Source organism: Pipistrellus hanaki (genome assembly GCF_964339955.1).
Source record: "Pipistrellus hanaki genome assembly, chromosome: 1".
NCBI lineage: Eukaryota > Metazoa > Chordata > Mammalia > Chiroptera > Vespertilionidae > Pipistrellus > Pipistrellus hanaki.
Genome location: NC_140503.1, coordinates 33,550,134 through 33,568,833, shown reverse-complemented (window position 1 = coordinate 33,568,833; position 18,700 = coordinate 33,550,134). Strand labels below are relative to the sequence as shown.

General features: G+C 40.3%; 1 protein-coding gene across 2 annotated transcripts in view; it reads right to left on the bottom strand.

Annotated features, from left to right (window-relative positions):
- Positions 1 to 8,303: 8,303 nt before the first annotated feature.
- Positions 8,304 to 18,700, bottom strand: part of ARMH4 (armadillo like helical domain containing 4) — a 107,190-nt gene continuing 96,793 nt past the window's right edge. For both annotated transcript variants that reach the window (XM_084894828.1, XM_084894827.1), the window contains exons 6-8: positions 18,099 to 18,130; positions 9,343 to 9,477; positions 8,304 to 9,095 (exon numbers count right to left, since the gene is read on the bottom strand). In XM_084894828.1, coding sequence (XP_084750954.1) covers positions 9,027 to 9,095; positions 9,343 to 9,477; positions 18,099 to 18,130 — 236 coding nt within the window. In that variant the 3' untranslated portion in view covers positions 8,304 to 9,026. The remainder of the gene's footprint in view (positions 9,096 to 9,342; positions 9,478 to 18,098; positions 18,131 to 18,700) is intronic.

Here is an 18,700-nt window from a genome sequence, read left to right as displayed (position 1 = left end):
TTGCAGACCCGTCAAAGATAAGAAGGATGAAGAGAGGTTGAATGAAAATGGTCCAGTGAAAAAGGCCTGGGGGAGGGGGGGAGTGTGAAAAGCTGTGATTCCTCTTTTTAACAGTGACACAGAGAAGAAAACAATGGACATTACACAGAACAGTTGCTTATTTATTTTTAGCCAAGTGCAGTCAAATATAGAAAAGATGCATGTGCTATCATAATAAATGGCACAAAGATACTAATTAGACTTAAAGGAATTGACCTAAACAGACCTCTAATCAATTTAGATGACTATTATAAGTGTATTTTTTCCAATATTCCTCACAGTACTACATATTATCTACACTCAGAGTTATACAATCATACTATCTATAATAAAATCATAATATGCTAATTAGACCAGACAGCTGAATGACCTTCTGGACAAAACCATAGTGGTGGGGCTGAGGCAGAGGCAGTTAGGGGTGATCAGGCAGGCAGGCAGAGTGGTTAGGGACAATGAGACAGGCAGGCAGAATGGTTAGGGGTGATCAGGCAGGCAGGCAGGCCGGCAGTTAGGAGCCAGTGGTCCTGGGTCAAGAGAGGGGGCAGGCCAGGTTGAGGGACTGCACCCACCCTACCCCACCCCCCCCCATGCACAAATTTCGTGCACCAGGCCTTTAGTCTAATTATAAAAGCAATAAGTTATTCTCCAACCCCTGAGAGCACAAGAATATGACATGCTCACTGGCATTGTGTTTATGGACCTTTTTCTTCTTTCAGCTATGTTTTCACTTACATCATTTGGAAGCATCTTGAGGTAACTGGGCTGTCATAGGCAATCAAATAGCAAATAAATCTTAATGAGAATAAAACAGATTGTGTATTTAAATAAAACTTCAGGATTTTTACAGGCTCTTTTTCTTTTTTTTCTTCTTTTTAAAACAACCATGAAAAATAGTAGCTACAGGAAGATAACAAGATAGCATGAAAATTTATATATATATATATATATATATATATATATATATATATATATGGTGCCCCAAAAATATATACATACTTTAACAGCTGATAGCTCAATTTTGAAAATGAAAAGTTTTTAAATAAACACTGCCTTTATAATTATGCAAAGTGTGTGTATACATTTTTGGGACACATAGATAGATAGATAGATAGATAGATAGAAAGATAGACAGATAGATAGGATAGAGATAGATATATGTGTGTGTGTGTGTGTGTATGTGATGTATCATAAATATGCAGAAAAAGTGATTAGAAAAATATAGAGCAAAATGTTAACAGTGGTTATCTCTAGGGGTGGGACTGAAATGATAATTATTTTCTTCTTATGTTTTTCTGCATTTCCTCAATCATATATTGTTGCCCTAAGCCCTCCAGAATCCAGTCTTGTGTTGGCATGGCAACCATGGAAAACTTGCTTTTTATTTTATATGCTAAGGAAGATAAACTACTTTATGATCACCCTTGACAACCATTAAAAAGCCACAAAAACCACTCAGCACTGGGACATGGGACATGCATTCCTCATGAGTCTTCAGGCTGCACCCAAATCCCAACCTCAACCTCATAAGGACCAGCCTTGAAGAAGCTTCTTGAGTTTATTTTCAAGAAAAACAAGATCTTGGGGAATGGGGGAAGGGAGGTTGGATGAAGGTAGTTAAAAGGCACAAATTTCCAGCTACAAGATAAATAAGTACTGGAGATGTAATATACAACTATTTAATTATAGTTAAACTGCAGTGTGATATATTTGAAAATTGCTAAGAGAGACCCTAAAAATTCTCATCTCAAGGAAAAAAAATGTTTTGTAACTGTATGAGGAGATGGATGATAACTAAACTTATTGTAGTATTAGACTCACAGGTTGAGAACCACTAGCAGGGTCACCTAAGACCATCGGAAAACACAGATATTTACATTACGATTCATTAACAGTAGCAAAATTACAGTTAATAAGTAGCAATGAAAATAATTTTATGGTTGGGGGTCACCACAACATGAGGAACTGTATTAAAGGGTCGCAGCATTAGGAAGGTTGAGAACCACTGCTCTATGATATCTGGAGGGTCTCAAAAGTGTCATGACCCTGGTCAGTTTAAACCACTATCTTTTCCCTCATCTCCACATCTAACCAACCCCCAAGTCCTATTGCTCCTTTGCCCTGAACACCTCTGGGTCCCATCCTCCCCCTCCACACTCACTTCTGCAGCCCTGACTCAGGCCATGGTCCTCTCTCATCTGCATCGCTGCACTCACCTTTGACTGGTACCCCTGACTCGACTTTACCTGTGCCATCCAGTTTTCTCATGAACTCAGCTCTGATCAGATCAATTCTCAGCATAGTACTCCCAAAATTCCTAGTTGTCCTCAAAATAAAGTCCTAATTCCTTACCATGACCTAGAAGACCCTTCAGACTTCTCAGATTTCACACTGCATGCTTTCACCAACCACACCTCCAACCCTCAGTCCCCTAGGATACCCAGCACTCCATGCATTCTTAACTATTGAATTTTCCCTCATCTTTCACTACTGGCTTTGGCACGTGGATCCCCTGGCTGAAACACTTATCCCATTCTCCCCTCTATCTGATTAATCTCTACTCATCCTTCTGGACACGGGTTGGATGTTACTGGCTGCGGAGAAACATCCCAGATCGTGGCAAGGTTAAATGTTCCTTTTCTGGATCTCATCATGTCCCCGTGATGAAATGGCCCTTTTAATCCTTCCCCACTAGTCCATAAGCTCCTTCTGGCCATGGACTATGTCTTGACAAGAACACTGCCAAATACTTGAAAGACATTCAATAAGTACTGATTCAATTGGAAGCGATAACATCACAGAGCTCTTGGTTTACCAAAGGTACAATCTCTAGTCATCCTCGCTCCCCTTGACACAGACCGATGGGATTTGATCAGTACAATTACAGAACCATTTCAGATTCCTTCTCCTTTCCTTTATCTCTTACACAAATAGGAAAATAGAGGAAGCTGATCACTGGAGGTTCTGTATTAAAATTCCTTTTTGGAAGAGAAAAGCTTTACATCATCTGGTACTCAAACATCTCTGTGTGTCTGGGAGACTGCACTTAGACTTTCTTAGGTGTATATTTGGTCTGCTCATGAGAAAGTCTGAAACTGCATAAACTCCATAGTTGTGCTGCAGGGCACAAAAGTTTCACATGTTATTGGTCCCCTCCTGAATTTCTCTGAACGAGGAAGAAAATATTGATAGGCGCAGGACACTGGTTAATAAAAAACCCTGTTTCCTGGTCTGACACCAGGCTCAGTCTTTTAAGACCAGAACAAATGTCCTCTCCACCTTAAAGATAATAAAATAGTCCAAGTGAGTTCTCCCCTCCCCTTCTCTTCTGCTTGCACTCTTTTCCTGAACCTATGAATTCTCAAAAGGAAAAGATCTTTCCCCCTGCAGTACATTCTTCTGTTTCTATTCCCCCATTCCTCCATCCTCATCCCACAAAAGGTTACACCTCTCAGCAAAATCAGTCTTGAACTCTATCCAGACCTGGAGATTGCAAATCTTAGGGTGAGAATTTATATGACAAATTATTAATGATTATCATTTGTATTACTGCTCCTGCTGCCTCTTGAGGAAGGAAATAGATCTTTGCTTTACTAAGTGAAAGATTTAGGAGAGTTTTTTTTTAACCCAAGATTATTTTGTTTTTAAGCAAACTAGAAAAAGGGAGCATATGATTTATCTTTGCACCTTCACTGCTGTTTCCTGGGGAAATATTTTTCCTTCCTTCTTTCCTTGCTTCCTCTCTTTTATCCTACATACACTTAATGGAAATGTAGACTAATTAATAGGAAGTTGGATATATCTATTGCCCAACATGGGATAATCCCAATGCATTTTCAGCCAACAGTGGCTTACAAAACAATTGCTGATTATTTTTTCTGCATGTACTATATTGCCAGCTCTGCTGACAGCCAACGTTGGTAATCATCAAAGGAAATAACTAGATGTCCCTCCTCAGTTACCCCCACCCAGCTTATCAGTGTAATAGCTTCCTCACCAAAAGGAGGAGTGTCCTATGGGGAGGAGGTGCTAAACATACAAATAAGGGCATATTATTTTGTTTTCAAATTATTTCCTATTTCTACAATGCATATTGTCATCTGAACTCTGCATAATTAAAAAATGAAATTAAGCACTTAACTGAGCTTAATTTCATTTAAAGTAACCGAGCTTCATTCCCCTTCCACTCATGTTCACTCTGCCTAGAGTAGATAATTTTCTTTGATGAAGAGGTTGGACACGTGTAGACTTGTGTCGCTTCATGATCCCTTCCCCAGCTAATGGTCTACCTCATTTGCGTTCTTCTCTCACTTTCTCTATCATTTTTCCAAGCATCGGTCCATTCAGAACTTTGGCTTCCTCTGGCACTTTCTAATATTTGGTGCCATTTTCACATAGGTCTTGTATTATGACTTTTTTTCCATCTTCTACTCATATTTCTGATCTTGTAACCAGACCTTCATATACCCTAAAAAGTAGTTTTTCGTTTTATTTTTTTATTGTATAAAGTTTTACATATGTCTCCTTTTTCCCCAATTGACTACCCCCCCCCACCCCCTGAAATTCCCACCCTGGGCAAGCCCCCACCTCCCCAGTGTCTGTACCCATTGGTTATGCTGATATGCATGCATACAAGTCCTTTGGTTGCTCTCTAACCACCTCCTTCCCCTGCCATTTGCCTCTGGATCTATTCTTTTTAAAAATATATATATATTTTATTGATTTTTTACAGAGAGGAAGAGAGAGAGATAGAGAGTTAGAAACATCAATGAGAGAGAAACATAGATCAGCTGCCTCTTGCACACCCCGTACTGGGGATGTGCCCGCAACCAAGGTACATGTCCTTGACCAGAATCAAACCCAGGACTTTTCAGTCCACAGGCCAACGCTCTATCCACTGAGCCAAACCAGTTTTGGCTGGATCTATTCTTATTCAGAAATTATGTTGATCATTATATCCCACATATGAGTGAAGTAGGTATTATTTTCAAGTGGTAATCCTGCAATCATAACAAAGCTTATCATGCCAAAGCCACGTGGCTAAACCTTGTACCAAGTAATACAGAGAGGGGCCAAAGTAGGCTTACAGGTATTGAAACAGCTATAAACCTACTCTTTCACACCCCATATATCTTCAAAAAAGCTGGCGTTTTGAGCAGCTGGTAGGAACATAGATTATACGTATCTACAGAAACCCAAATGTTTGTGGAAGACTTGACGCTTCGAGTCCAAGCCATGGATGTGATTCCAATAAGGATTTCTTGTACCTCCACAGGAGGAATTATATGAAGACACATGGAGAGAAGCAGTGGGCATTCAATACTCTGTATTATTTTCTGATATCTCTATAATGTTTGACTCTTAAATCCTAGCTTTAAAAAATAAATGAAAGCATCCGCTTTGATTGACCATGCAAAATATTCTAAATATTTAAATATTCTAAAATTGTACCTTAAAAATGTCCCACACCATTTTTTACTATATGTTTCAGGCACTTTAAGAAAATGTTTCTGGAAGACTGGCTCTGAGGCAGTGTATGGGCAGAAGCCAAGGCTAAACGAAGGCTAATGGAATCTGTATCCTGGGATACTAATTAACTTTTAATATTGCATATAAACTAAGCCATCAGCTACTGAGAGAAGCAGCTTATTGGGAGAGGAAAGACTAAAGAGGTTTAAAAGAAAAGTACTCTAATTGGAGAAAAAAAGATATCAGGGGCAGAGGAGGAAACTTTTTCTCTCCATCCCAGCATTTTTTGTTTCTTCCATCCTTTTTTCTTTAAAGAAAAATATTTTTTATTCATAGGGTCCTCTTGACTGAGAGTTCCACTGGGAGTTCAACAGGGAGTTTAACCAGGGTCCAGGGCTGGGCAGCCAACCACCCTCAGCCCCTCTCTTTCCACACACCCCCATCCCACTTGTGCATGAATTCATACACCAGGCCTCTAGTCAATGATAAGAATTATTGATAGGCTGCCTCCTGCATGTCCTCCACTGGGGATTGAGCCCACCTGGGCATGCACCCTGACCAAGAATTGAACCCTGGCCTCCTGATTTATAGGTCCACAATCAACCACTGAGCCATGCTACCCAAACCCTTTTACCTATTTTCCTTTTCTTCACTCTGTGTAATTTCCTGGAAAGCTGACCAGAGAAAGGCTCTCCCCACCTGGCACCTGCTCTCCCTTTTCTCCTGAATATGGAAGTTGTTGGGTAGATGCTTTGCTCCCTGGTGTCTAACCTTGCCTGGGCATAAGCATCCCAGCTTCTCCCCTAGAGATTCTGATTCAGAGGGTCTGGAACAGAGCCTGGGAATCTGTATGTTTAACAAGTGTCCCAAGTCCTCCTTATGAGTTTGGGGAATGACATTCCCTCTGAGAATACACAGTCCCTGGGCCTGAAGTGGGGCCCCTGCAGTCATGTCAGAATAATTACAGTTCAGAAGGAAAGTGTCGCCGAAACTGGTTTGGCTCAGTGGATAGAGCGTCGGTCTGGGAACTGAAGGGTCCCGGGTTCAATTCCGGTCAAGGGCGTGTACCTTGGTTGCAGGCACATCCCCAGTGGGGGGTGTGCAAGAGGCAGCTGATCGATGATTCTCTCTCATCGATGTTTCTAACTCTCTATTCCTCTCTTCCTCTCTGTGAAAAATCAATAAGAAAAAAAAAAAAAAGACTGAAGAGTAGCCTGGGGCATTACTATCATCCATGTGTTGCTAAATGAAGCGGCCTATTGTGTGTCCCTATAAACAGATTATCAAGAATAAAAGACAGTATTGTCACATCATGCTTGCCTCTTCCTACATTTAGGAATATTTACAGCAAAGGGCTGCTCTTAGAAAAGGAAAACATACCTTCTGCAGTATCGGGATGCCTCCACTCATGAAATTACTAATTACGTATGAGTGTCATGGTTCTGGATTCTATTTTTAAACCTGACCTTGAGTTGATTTCTACTTGCCTTACAGAGATTTTCTTTCTCTTGATCAATTTCACACATTTCTTGACATCTTTTAGGTAAAAGAATTTAAATTATTTGATGAAAACATTCTTGTAAGCCAGCTATTATTCAAGAATGAGTGCTGGAAAGATCTATTAGTTCCGTAGAGGTCATACTTACACTTAAGTGGTTGTAAAGAAAATAGCTGAGGTGGGAGAAGAGAGAACTTGTGTGAGAACTTAATATAATGTCATTCATTTAACTAAGGAAGACACTCATATGAAATGTTCCCTGACTAACCAGCTATTTCCTTAGGACTCTGAAATGTCACTGCTTCCTCCCCAGTGAGTAGAAAGGGCACTGAACTGAAGATATGGGTGCATGGTTTTGAGTCCAAGTGGGTTCTAGTCCTGATTCTTCCTGGATATAACTCTGCATAATCATTTCATGCACTGCTTCAGCTCTGTCTTCAATTGAATGGGAAAATAAAAATATACTACTTCACACAGTAGCTATGAGGCCTGTGTAACTTGCCTTAAATATGGTAGAACAGGCTCTAATAAATGTGAACAAGTCCTATAGAGTGTAAAGCACTAAGAACAGTGTTGTTAGTAACACTGTTCCTTCCATGGAAATGAGCCTACGCTTTATTAAACACTCATATTACTGAAAGTCCCAAATACCCAGATTCAAAAGAGAAAGCGCAAGAATTGCATTCAAAGGGGAATAAGAAATTATCTAACATAGCCCAACATCCCTGAAGCCTGATAGAGGCTGATTTTCATAAGCTTGGTCATATACCAGGACTCTGGCCACTGAGCCTATTTCTACCCAAAAATGTCTGTTTTCCTAATAAAGCCAAATAAGGAGCAACAGGGGCCCAATCTTCCCATGACCAAGACTGCAGAAAAGCAACACTCTGAATAATTCAGAACAGTAGCTGTGCAGGCACAGAGCAAAATGGTAAAGAGAAATGATCTGGGAGCTTACCTACTTTTTTCAATATGTTTTTTATTTATTTCAGAGAGATAGAGAGAGATATCAGTGATGAGAGAGAACTGATTGGCTGCCTCCTGCATGCCCCCTACTGGGGATTGAGCCTGCAACCAGAGCATGAGCCCTAATGGGGAACTGAACTGGTTCATGGTTGTTTAACCACTGAGCCATACCAGCGGGTCCCTTGTGTTCTTTTTTATTTCTTCCTCATTTCTTTTTGACAAGGTCCCCTGGTACACACACAAAAAAAATCTTCCATCTCTTAATGACAAACACATAAAAATCTATTGATAACTTTGTTGGACTCCATTATATATTTAAGAAAGCACACATGAAGACTGATAGTCAATTTAATGTATTACTTATGGTGTATTTTTTTTCCTTGCCAAGAATAAGAATAAACCAGAAAGAGGAAAAATAATAAAACTGGGAGACTGAAATACATAACGCAAGACACATACAAATCTACATATAATCCTCGTGTGCTGAAAGATTTTCTTAACAAAAAGGTTGCATTCCAAGTTGCTGCTAGTTTTGATGCAAACGTAATATGTACCATGGCCCACAAGCCTATGGCTTCAAGTAGGTAGAGTACAGTCATCACAAGTTATTCTTTGTTCAAGATTTCTATTTCAGAGTTAAGCATGCCTTGGTAGCAATAACGGGTATACTTAGGGCAAGGAACCCACACCAAGGAAAAGACACTGTGGAAAAATACAAAAGATTTACTCTACCTAACCTAGCAATTCCTACCGAACAACATGTACCCTGCATGTTTACGAGTTGTGGCCCGTGGTTGTGGACAATTCACTACAGAATTAAAACCAACACTGCGTGATACATTTAGTATACAGCATAGCATGCCTTTCCTGCTCAGAGCAAGACAAATCTGCTACCCAGCAGATCGGGAGACTGATGGCCTGACAGCAGCAATGTGGCGGGATGTTGTTCTTTTTTTAGCCCCCAAATGAAAAATAATAATAATAATAATAATAACATGGTTGACGATCCCGATTAAATTCCAGTCCAATTCAAAACTCGATTAAATTCCAGTCCAATTCAAAACTCATCTTCGGAGCTGTCAGCTAAGAGCATGACTCGGTCTTGCATGCTGTTGAATTCTCTCTGCTGGAGAAAGAAAACAGAAAAGCATTAAAACCCGCTCTGCTGCAGAGCAGCAGTGAGAGACGGGCCCCCTTGAAAAGACACACTCACGAGTGCACAAAGCCACGGCCGCAACTCTCCCAGCTAATCCCAAACCACTGGGCACATCCAGACGGCCCTGCCTCATTAGCCCCATGTGCTTTAATAAGCAAATGAGAACAGCAAAGAATGCTCTGAAATGGAAGAGGTTTTGCTGTTGTTGGTTCCATACCTTTCTTTTGTGCCTTTTGAAGCCATTTCGCCTTCTGCGGTTCATCACCTTAATGCTGTAGAGCGCTCCCAGGATGAACAAGGCTCCCGCGATCCCCACCCCTACAGGCACCAGCATCCCGGACATGTAGCCAGCCTGCAGGGAGAAGGAAACCACGTTAGGACGCTCCACAGACCCCAGCCCTGGGTTCCTCATTTCTACTGGATGGCGGCAGGTTTTTAGACACCTTGAATTCTCCCATCTGCTTCATTATAAAATAAAACAGCGTTTAGAATACAGTTGCTTTTTGGGGGGAGAAGGCACAGGGAGAGAGGTGTGGTGGCTATTTTGGGATATTTCCAATACTTAGAAGTATTACCATAAATCAGCCAGACCTCCTGGCACCTCCAGCTTCTGATTATGCACATTTGTCAACATCAGGTTTGGGTGACAGAAATACTAGTATAATTTGTATTAAAGATGGATGAAGTAAGCTTCTCAGAATGCCAGGACTATTAAAATTCTATAAATTGGAAATGTCAACCTGAGTCAAGCTTTGGGGCGAGGCGGGGGTGGAGTGCCCTCTGGGATGCTGTATCTTGGAGGGTAGGAGGAGAGCCTTGCCATTGGTGGGCTGCTCTCCCACAATCCTAGCAGCATTACAGCAGAAAGGAGAGAGAAATGTGCTTGAATGCAAGGTGAGGGCTCCTGGAAACAAGCAGGAAGAGAAGGATCCGCAGAGGAAAGAGGAAGGGGGTTAGGTGTTGGAGCACAGGGAGAAATGACAGGGATGAGGAGGAAGTGTGCACAGAGAGTGGGTGGGTTAACCTCTATGAAAGGGACAATCTGCCCAGTGGACAAGTTGGGGTTGGGAGGGAATTCTTTTTAATATATTTTATTGATTTTTCACAGAGAGGAAGAGAGAGGGATAGAGAGTTAGAAACATAGATGAGAGAGAATCATCAATCAGCTGCCTCTTGCACACCGCCTATTGGAGATGTGCCCGCAACCAAGGTACATGCCCTTGACCAGAATCGAACCTGGGACCTTTCAGTCTGCAGGCCGACGCTCTATCCACTGAGCCAAACCAGTTTTGGCTGGGAGGGAATTCTGAGTGTCCCCAGCCCCAAAGAAAGTGGCAGAGAAGGGCATAAAGATCTCTGCCGATAACAATGGTGCCTCCAAAAGGGCCTGCAGGTGTCAAACCTATGCATGTCTCCAATGTCCCCATGGTGTCTCTGTGGATAGGTCGGCCCTAAGATAGCAACGTGATCTCCACACATCCCTGGGCTTGAGTAAGTAGCTCCAGACCTACCCAAGCTCAGGGTAAGGCCGTCACAGTAAGGGTGCTCCCTGCACTTGGCCAATAAGACATCTGTGGGCTAGAGGAGGGAACATGACACTAGCCTGCCTTCCACGAAGGCCCTTTCTAGAAGCCTGCCCAGACAAAATACATGAACAATTCAAAATCTTGAAGCTGTAATAAGTACATTAGATAGGCATTATTGTAAGGGGGAAACTATGAGTCTACTCATTAATTTATTTCTCAAGTTTCTAATAGAGCACAATTTTCAGTATATTTCAGAATGAGCCAAGAACAGAGAGAGACAGAGAACAAAAGTTTTCTAAAAAGTGCTGAAGTATGCAGTCTGTGATGTCTCCCCAACATTTTTAGAAATAAGTGAAAGGGCTAGACAAGGCTTTGCAAAAGTGCACCCTCTTCTGCACAGCTGGCCAGCTTACTGGCTCTGCTTCCCACAGTCTTGACTTAGGGCAGAATATAAAAAACATTTCCATTGATTTGAGAACAATAGCATTGTTCACCCGCATACTAAAAGTTTTTTCTTAGAGAAACAAAGCCCAGTCGTTTTGCAACAAATCACTATGCTTTGCATGAACCCAAACTTTTTTTAAAGTTCTTCCAGATCGACTTTAAAAACTTTATAATTTCCCATGCAGGAAAATACTGAAAATTTTGGTACTCTCACCACAATTGTGACTTTTTTTTTTTAATTACCATTCCCAGTGCATGGAAACATATGTACGTGTTGAAACTTGATCAACTTTACACACAAGAAATTAGACTTTACATTCAGAGGATGATATCGGAGCTTTTGGAAGTTCAGCTTGATTAACTGCTCTGTGTGGGTTGCCTTATACTCCGCAAGTTATCCCCAGTTACAAGATGGGAACAAAGCAGCCTATCCCTTCCCAAACCTGGCTAATTGAAAATAAGCTCTCCTTTTAGAATTGTCCATAACTTGTTTCCTGCAGAAATGAAGACAAATATGACAAATGCACATGATTTCTAAGTGATCAATTCTGCCCAGTTCCTTTTCTCTGTTCAAAATTATTACTTTTATATTTGGCTGCACACGTAACACCCTGAAAACACAACAGCACTGTGTATGTTCCAGCTGAACACATAACTTGAATCTAATCACAAGGAAATAGTAAAAATAAATAAACAAATAATTAATTAATTAATTAATTAAATTTAAAAAAAAAAACACCCAAAATGGAAGGGATTCTATTTTTTTAAAAGGACTGTATTCTTTTTCTTTAAGTTTAGATATATTTTTTTTATTAATTTTAAAGAGAGAGGGAGGGGGAGAATGAGAGCAAGAGAGAGAGGGGGAAAAAAGGAGAGAGAGAGAGAGAACATCGATTTGTTGTCCCATTCATTCACGCATTCACTGTATGTGCTCTGTTTGGGGATCAAACCCACAGCCCTGGTGCATCGGGACGATACTCCAACCAACTAAGCTCCCTAGCCAGGGCAGAAAGGACTATATTCTTAAAACATGTCAGTGTCATGAAGGACAAAAGACGGCTATAAAAAAATGTTTCAGATTAAAGGAAACAAGAATCATGACAACTAAATGTGTTACATGACCCTACACTAGATTCTGTACTGAAGGAGAAAACTGTTTTTATAGAGAACATTTTAGACTTATTGAAGAAACTGAAATATGGATGCCAGATTAGATAAAAGTACTTCGTTGGTGTTAAATGTACTCATGCTGATAACTGTACATGTGGGCATCAGAATGTTCCTGTTCATAAGAAATACATACTGATGTACTCGAGATACAAGCACCTTGATGTATGCATGTTTTCCTCAAATGGTTCAGAATGGGGAGATAGATTTTAACTTGGCTATATATTGATATATTTTCAACATCTACATTGTACCAGCAAATGATAAAGCAAATGAGGTAAAATGTTAAAAACAAGCACATCCGGGTAAAAAGCAGAAATTCTTTGTAATATCCTTTTCTTGTATCTTGACATTATTTCCCAATAAAGTTTTACATTTTTAAATAGACTGTAAGCCAAAATAGTAGTAGATACAGTTGGTTTGTATTCGTTTTGTTTTACATTTATGAGAAAGGTACCCTTCCTTAGGATAATGTATGTGCTCAGAAACAACTGTCTTCAAGAAAGCCATGAAAAAACCAAATGATACACTGTACAGACAATGCTCTTAGGATTTCTCTGCAACAGTGGTTGTCAACTTGAGCATGCATCAGTCAACTTCAAGATTTGTTCAAACACAAGATTGTTGGGCTCCATTCCCAGAGTTTGCGACTCATGGGGCCTGAGATTATGCATTTTTAACAAGCTCCTCAGTGATGCTACTGCTGCTGTTCCAGACCACTCATGAGAAGCACGGCTGTGAAGTATAGTCTGGAGCTTCCCTATTCTGGACAAATTCCTAAAGCTAGAAGAAATAGAATGAATGGTCTTGGATACATAACAACAGAGCTGGTCTTTAGTACATAACTATGTATCTTCAGTTTTGAGAAGCAAATTGGATGTTGAAAAATATATCAATAGGTAGCCAAGTTAGGATTTGCCTAACAAGCACCACTAACTTGGACATTAACTGGGAAGAAGGTTAATGATGGAAAGAGAAGAAGAGCTGTCCCTGAATATCCATTTGCCCTTTCTTCTAGAGCAGTGGTCGGCAAACCGAGGCTCGCGAGCCACATGCGGCTCTTTGGCCCCTTGAGTGTTCTAATGCCACTTCTTCAAAATAGACTCACCCGGGCCGAAAACTGACTTCTGCGCATGGGCCATGAAGTTTTAATCACACTGAACGTGCATGCCCTTTTTAGAGCCCAGCTAACTAACAGGGAAACCAATTTTGAAAACAATTAAATGAAGCAAAACTGAGAAGTTTAGTCTGGATTGGCTGAAGAGCCTATTAAATATGTAGTTTAGTTTTCCATCCTAAGACATTCTGTGATTTTCTTCAAAGAGGCAATGGTTTTGTTCTCAAATAGTTTCTGAAGATAATGACTAATAAGACTTGTATAGATGATAACTACCGTGTTTCCCCAAAAATAAAACATCCTCCGAAAATAAGACCTACTTACAGGTTTCCTTCTGAGTGAAATATAAGGCATCCCCCCGAAAATAAGGCCCCTCCTAGGCTCTGTCTCAGAATGAAAATTAATTTACCGTAAACTGGTCGCTAGGGCTGCCCTAAACTGGTCACTAGGGCTGCCCTGACTGGCGTCTAGCAACCAGTGACGTTACACTGAGTCCTGACGTCACTGCTGTGTGGAGGCAGAGCAGAGGTCTGAGTGAGCGGTGAGCACAGGGCGGGAGAGAGGAGAAGACTTTCACAAATGCGTGTAGAAGAACAGGAGGATTAGAGTGGACGGGACGCAGTGAAGGTGGTGAGTGCTGGTCTGTCTCTGGTGACACTACCTGATGCTCGCGGCTGCCCTCATGATGACTGAAGGTTCTCAGTCAGTGGCAGACTCTGCTCCAGCCCAGATCCAGGCCCCAGCAAGCCCAGTGACAGTCCCCAGGCAGGACCCAGGGGGGTAAATGTCTGATAAAGGGGTAAGGGGGATGTTTGGTGAAGGTGTTCAGTGGCACAGGGGTGGGGGGAGGGGGATCACTTAAAATGACACCGGAGGATCAGAGGGGGCAATCAAAATGACACAGGAGGATCAAAAGGGGTTACTAAAATGGTAACACCCCCCCCCTCTGCTTCTCCAGTGCCATTTTGATTCCCCCCCTCTGATCCCCCCTGTGTCATTTTAAGTGACCCCCCTCCCCCCACCTTGATACCCCAATTCCTTTTTTTTACCCCTAGAAATGAGCGCAAAAAGAAAAAGCTACTCCGTGGAGTAGTACAAGAAAGGAATCGTGGAAGACTCTTGGGGCCAAAATCTTACTGCTTTCTGCAAAGAGAAGATGTTGAGTATCTGATTGGTCCGAAAATGGCGAGCAGAGTATGGTACCTCATTGAACAAGTGGACAAGGGAAATGCTAAAAAGCACAAGTGTGGATCAGGTCAGCAACCATTATTTTCAGAGCTGGAAGACCTGATCTGTGAATGGGTTGTAGACAGGAGAGCAAAGGCTTTAGTTGAGAAAAGGGCTCAGATTCAAGAATTTGCCCTTGCAATGGCACCACAGTTTGACATAACCCCCAAAGACTTCAAAGCATCACAACACTGGCTGGATAATTTCCTTCAGCAAAGTGAACTGTCTTTAAGAAGATCTACAACGTTGTTTAGGTTGGAAGATACTCAAGTTATTAAGAGAGCACTTGCATTCAAGTCATTTATTGATGATGCTGACTTCTCTAAATACAATCTTTCCAACATGATTGCTATGAATGAAACTGCAGTGTTTATGGGCCAATCATCTCAAACAACAATTAAACAGCGGGGTGCCTCCTTAGTGTACATTCCCTCCACTGCTTACGAAAGTGCACGTGTTTCCTGTATTTTGGCAATTCGTCTGGATGGCACTAAAATCCCACCTTTAATCATTTCTAAGGGCAAGAAGGAAAAGATTGAATGTGTTTTTGGCATTTTTATTCTTGAAACTGAAAAAGCCTGGGCCACACAAGCAGTTATAAGGAAGTGGGTCGATTTGATGCTGCTGCTTGTTATGTGAGGGAGCCAAAGAGGTCTGCTAGTCTGGGATGCAGCCAGCACTCACCACGCTAAAGACATGAAGACATTTCTTCATGAAAGAAAAATAGATCAGATAATGATTCCCGCGGGAATGACGGTCTATCTCCAGACTCTTGATATTGCAATAAACAAGCCATTCAAAGACAATTTGCGCATGGAAATTAATGACTACATTGAAAATAGAATGGAGAGAAATCAGTGTGAAAACTTTGTGAAACCTAAACTGCAAGAAGTTGTGACTTGGGTGAAGAACTCATGGGAGAAAATCACTGACAGTTGCATTGCAAATGCACTGCGAGCAGGCTACCTTGACAAGAAGTACTCATTTAAAGACAGTGCTATTGCTAAACATGAGAGATTTGGTCCACTGGTTCTGAAAGAAATGGAGTCACAAGAAATTCACCAGGAAATTCAGGAATTGGATTGTTATGATGATGTTCCAGAAGATGATGACATGATTGTCATTGAATAAATGAGTAAATTCTTGATACTGTAGGATTCACAGTTTGTCTGGTTTGTGTTGACAACTACCGTACTACTATACCGTATACAGGTAATAAATTTCCTTTATTTTCATTTAACAATAAATGTGTACCGTATTCTTCTTCATGGAAAAATAAGACATCCCCTGAAAATAAGACCTAGCACATCTTTGGGAGCAAAAATTAATATGACACTGTCTTATTTTTGGGGAAACAGGGTAGCTAGATGAAGAGAGAGAGAAAGGGAAGGAAGGAAGAAGAGCTACATATATATATGTATACACATGAATGTATGTGTCAAGTAAGTGCATAATATTTCTCATGGAGGTTGAGATATATGGAAAAGATTAGAGTGAGTCCCTTCAAAATATGAAGATATAAGACATTAAATAAGTAAACCATGGTGGGAGTCTCAACTATTTTTCTTCCAATTTTTTTAAAATTAAGACATAGTTGAAACAATTACTATAAAAATGAATAGAGGGTTAAATTTTTTCAAAATAACCCAGGATACTAAAATCCATACATAAAATTATTTCTCTTGGTGAAAAGGACCAGGGAAGGTACCAGGCCTTTGAGATAAGATCAGAAGGAAGTGCCCACAAGAATAAAACATATGGTCTTTGTCTACAGCTGCACAGATTTTTAACTCGAGTAGCAAAGCTATTTATACATACAGGTAAGAAATGTTGCAATATCCAACTTCAAAACAGGCTGCATGCCAAAATTTGTTTTCTTAAGTCTATTTTTGTCCATTCCTGTAACTCAGCATACTCTCTATAGAAACAATGACATATGAATTCCTAAATTAAACTACCAACGCCTGTTCACTTCTCATTGTATATTTTCCCCTGAAAAATAACAAGAAGCACTACCAGTGTAAATACATACAGCTCTAAGCTGGTGAACTTTTCTTCCCCCAAAATCTTGTTCATCTTACCTGATCAGACACACAAATAGTCTCATTCTCAAAAACTATATTTGCTAAATTTTACTGAGAGGCAGAAAAATAATAGTGAGGAGAATTAACATAATTTATCATGATAATCCCACTTAGTTTTATTCTTTCATTCTTTAACATTGAGCTACAGCAAAATAAATATTAACCATTCAAATATGGAGGAAATTGACAACAAATAATTAAAAAAAGATATGGAATACCATCAACAGAAGTATATTCTAAGGTAAGCAAATTATAGGTAAATCAATACCTGGCAGTTGATAATATTTTCCTTGAACTAACCCCCAGTTAAATCTGAGCTAGGCTCTGGTAATGGGATTTGACACAGGCTACAGCAACGAATTCAAGATGCCATCAGTATTTTCACAGGAAATTCCAATTTAAAATTACAAGGTAGCCAAAAATGAAAACTTGGGCCATGTGGAGAACCAAAAGAAAATGAAAAATATGAACCTGGAAGGAAGTTTTAATATTGTCAACCACAAAGTGGATAGAAGAATTAGTGCAAGAGAGGGAAATATTTTTCAATATTGGCCATTCCAGACAAATCAGCTCATTATCATATAGTAAGTAGCGGCACTGTGATGGACTACATAAAATGGGGTATAAAGAGAGTGGTCAGGTATTGAATGTTTTTGTGCCACCCCCACTATAGTTTAAAGGTGCCCATTCCATCTCAAACTTTTATTCTTAAATCAAGTCTGCCCGTGGGTCAGAAGAATCAGTGCCTTCCAAAGCCAAGATATTTCTTCCTCACAAAGGAAGATCAAGCTTAAAAGAGCCTTGAATTGGGACAAGAAATGCCCAATAGCATGGGATTACAGTCCTGAAATTCTCTAGAAGGAACTCCACTTTGATATGTTGACAATGGTGTTGAGTAGAACATGCCTCTTATATAACATTTACTCTCTAGAGCACCATTCATTTCTTAAGGCAACATCTGGTATGCTCAATCATCAGATGTTGCTTTAAGAATAAATGCTGGCTCTAACTGGTTTGGCTTAGTGGATAGAGTGTCAGCCCGCAGACTGAAGGGTCTCGGGTTTGATTCTGGTCAAGGGCACATACCTCAGTTGCAAGCTGAATCCTGGGCCCCTGTCAGTGCGCATTCGAGAGGCAATCAATTGATCTCTCTCTCTCTCTCTCTTTCTCCCCCTTCTTTCCACTCTCTCTAAAAATCAATTGAAAAATATCCTAGGGTAAGGATTAACAAAGAGGAAAAAAGAATGAATGGTGCTGCAAGAAGAAACTTATAAAAAAGATCTTTTTTCCTTTGTCCTGAATCTTTGCATAGGTTACCAGAATCAGAATAATGAATTAAACTCCATTACTTTGAAGTATTTATATCTGCCAAAGCCATGACATCGAAGGAAGAAAATACTTCTCTTACCTTGTCTTTTAGTTTTTCCATCCAGCTTCTCACTAGGGAAAATAAGAGAATAAAATGTAAACAGCCATCATTTTACTTATATGTCATTGTGTTAATTCTATAACATTTGAATAGCAATAAGTTAACTTGATACAATATGAACAGAGAATATTTTCTTTGCTAAATGTATTTTTTATTATTATAAAATGCCTTGAAGGGAGGTCTGGGGAAGGAGAGAAGAAATAACTTTTAAAATATCAAGTTCATTTCTTATCTGACATTTCCTCCTGAGTTGTATTCTTCATTGTTTTCCGTTTTTAAGTTCACTGGGAATGTTATACTTGAATCAATGTCAGAGCAGAGTAAGGTCGGAAGTAGCAATGGGCAGAGCATGCTGGCCCAGCACTGGCTCCAAAGAAAAGCATTGGCTTTCCCATTTGAAGGAAAACTTGACCAAAGGTGAGAGAACAGAAAGTACTTCTGAAATCTCTCTAGCTTGCAAAGTGTGCCATTGCATCGTAGCATAACCATGATGAAAAAAATAAAAACAATAGTCAAGTAATATTTATAAAAGGCAACTAGAAGGGATTACATCCACTACAAAATGTTTCACAGACCATTCT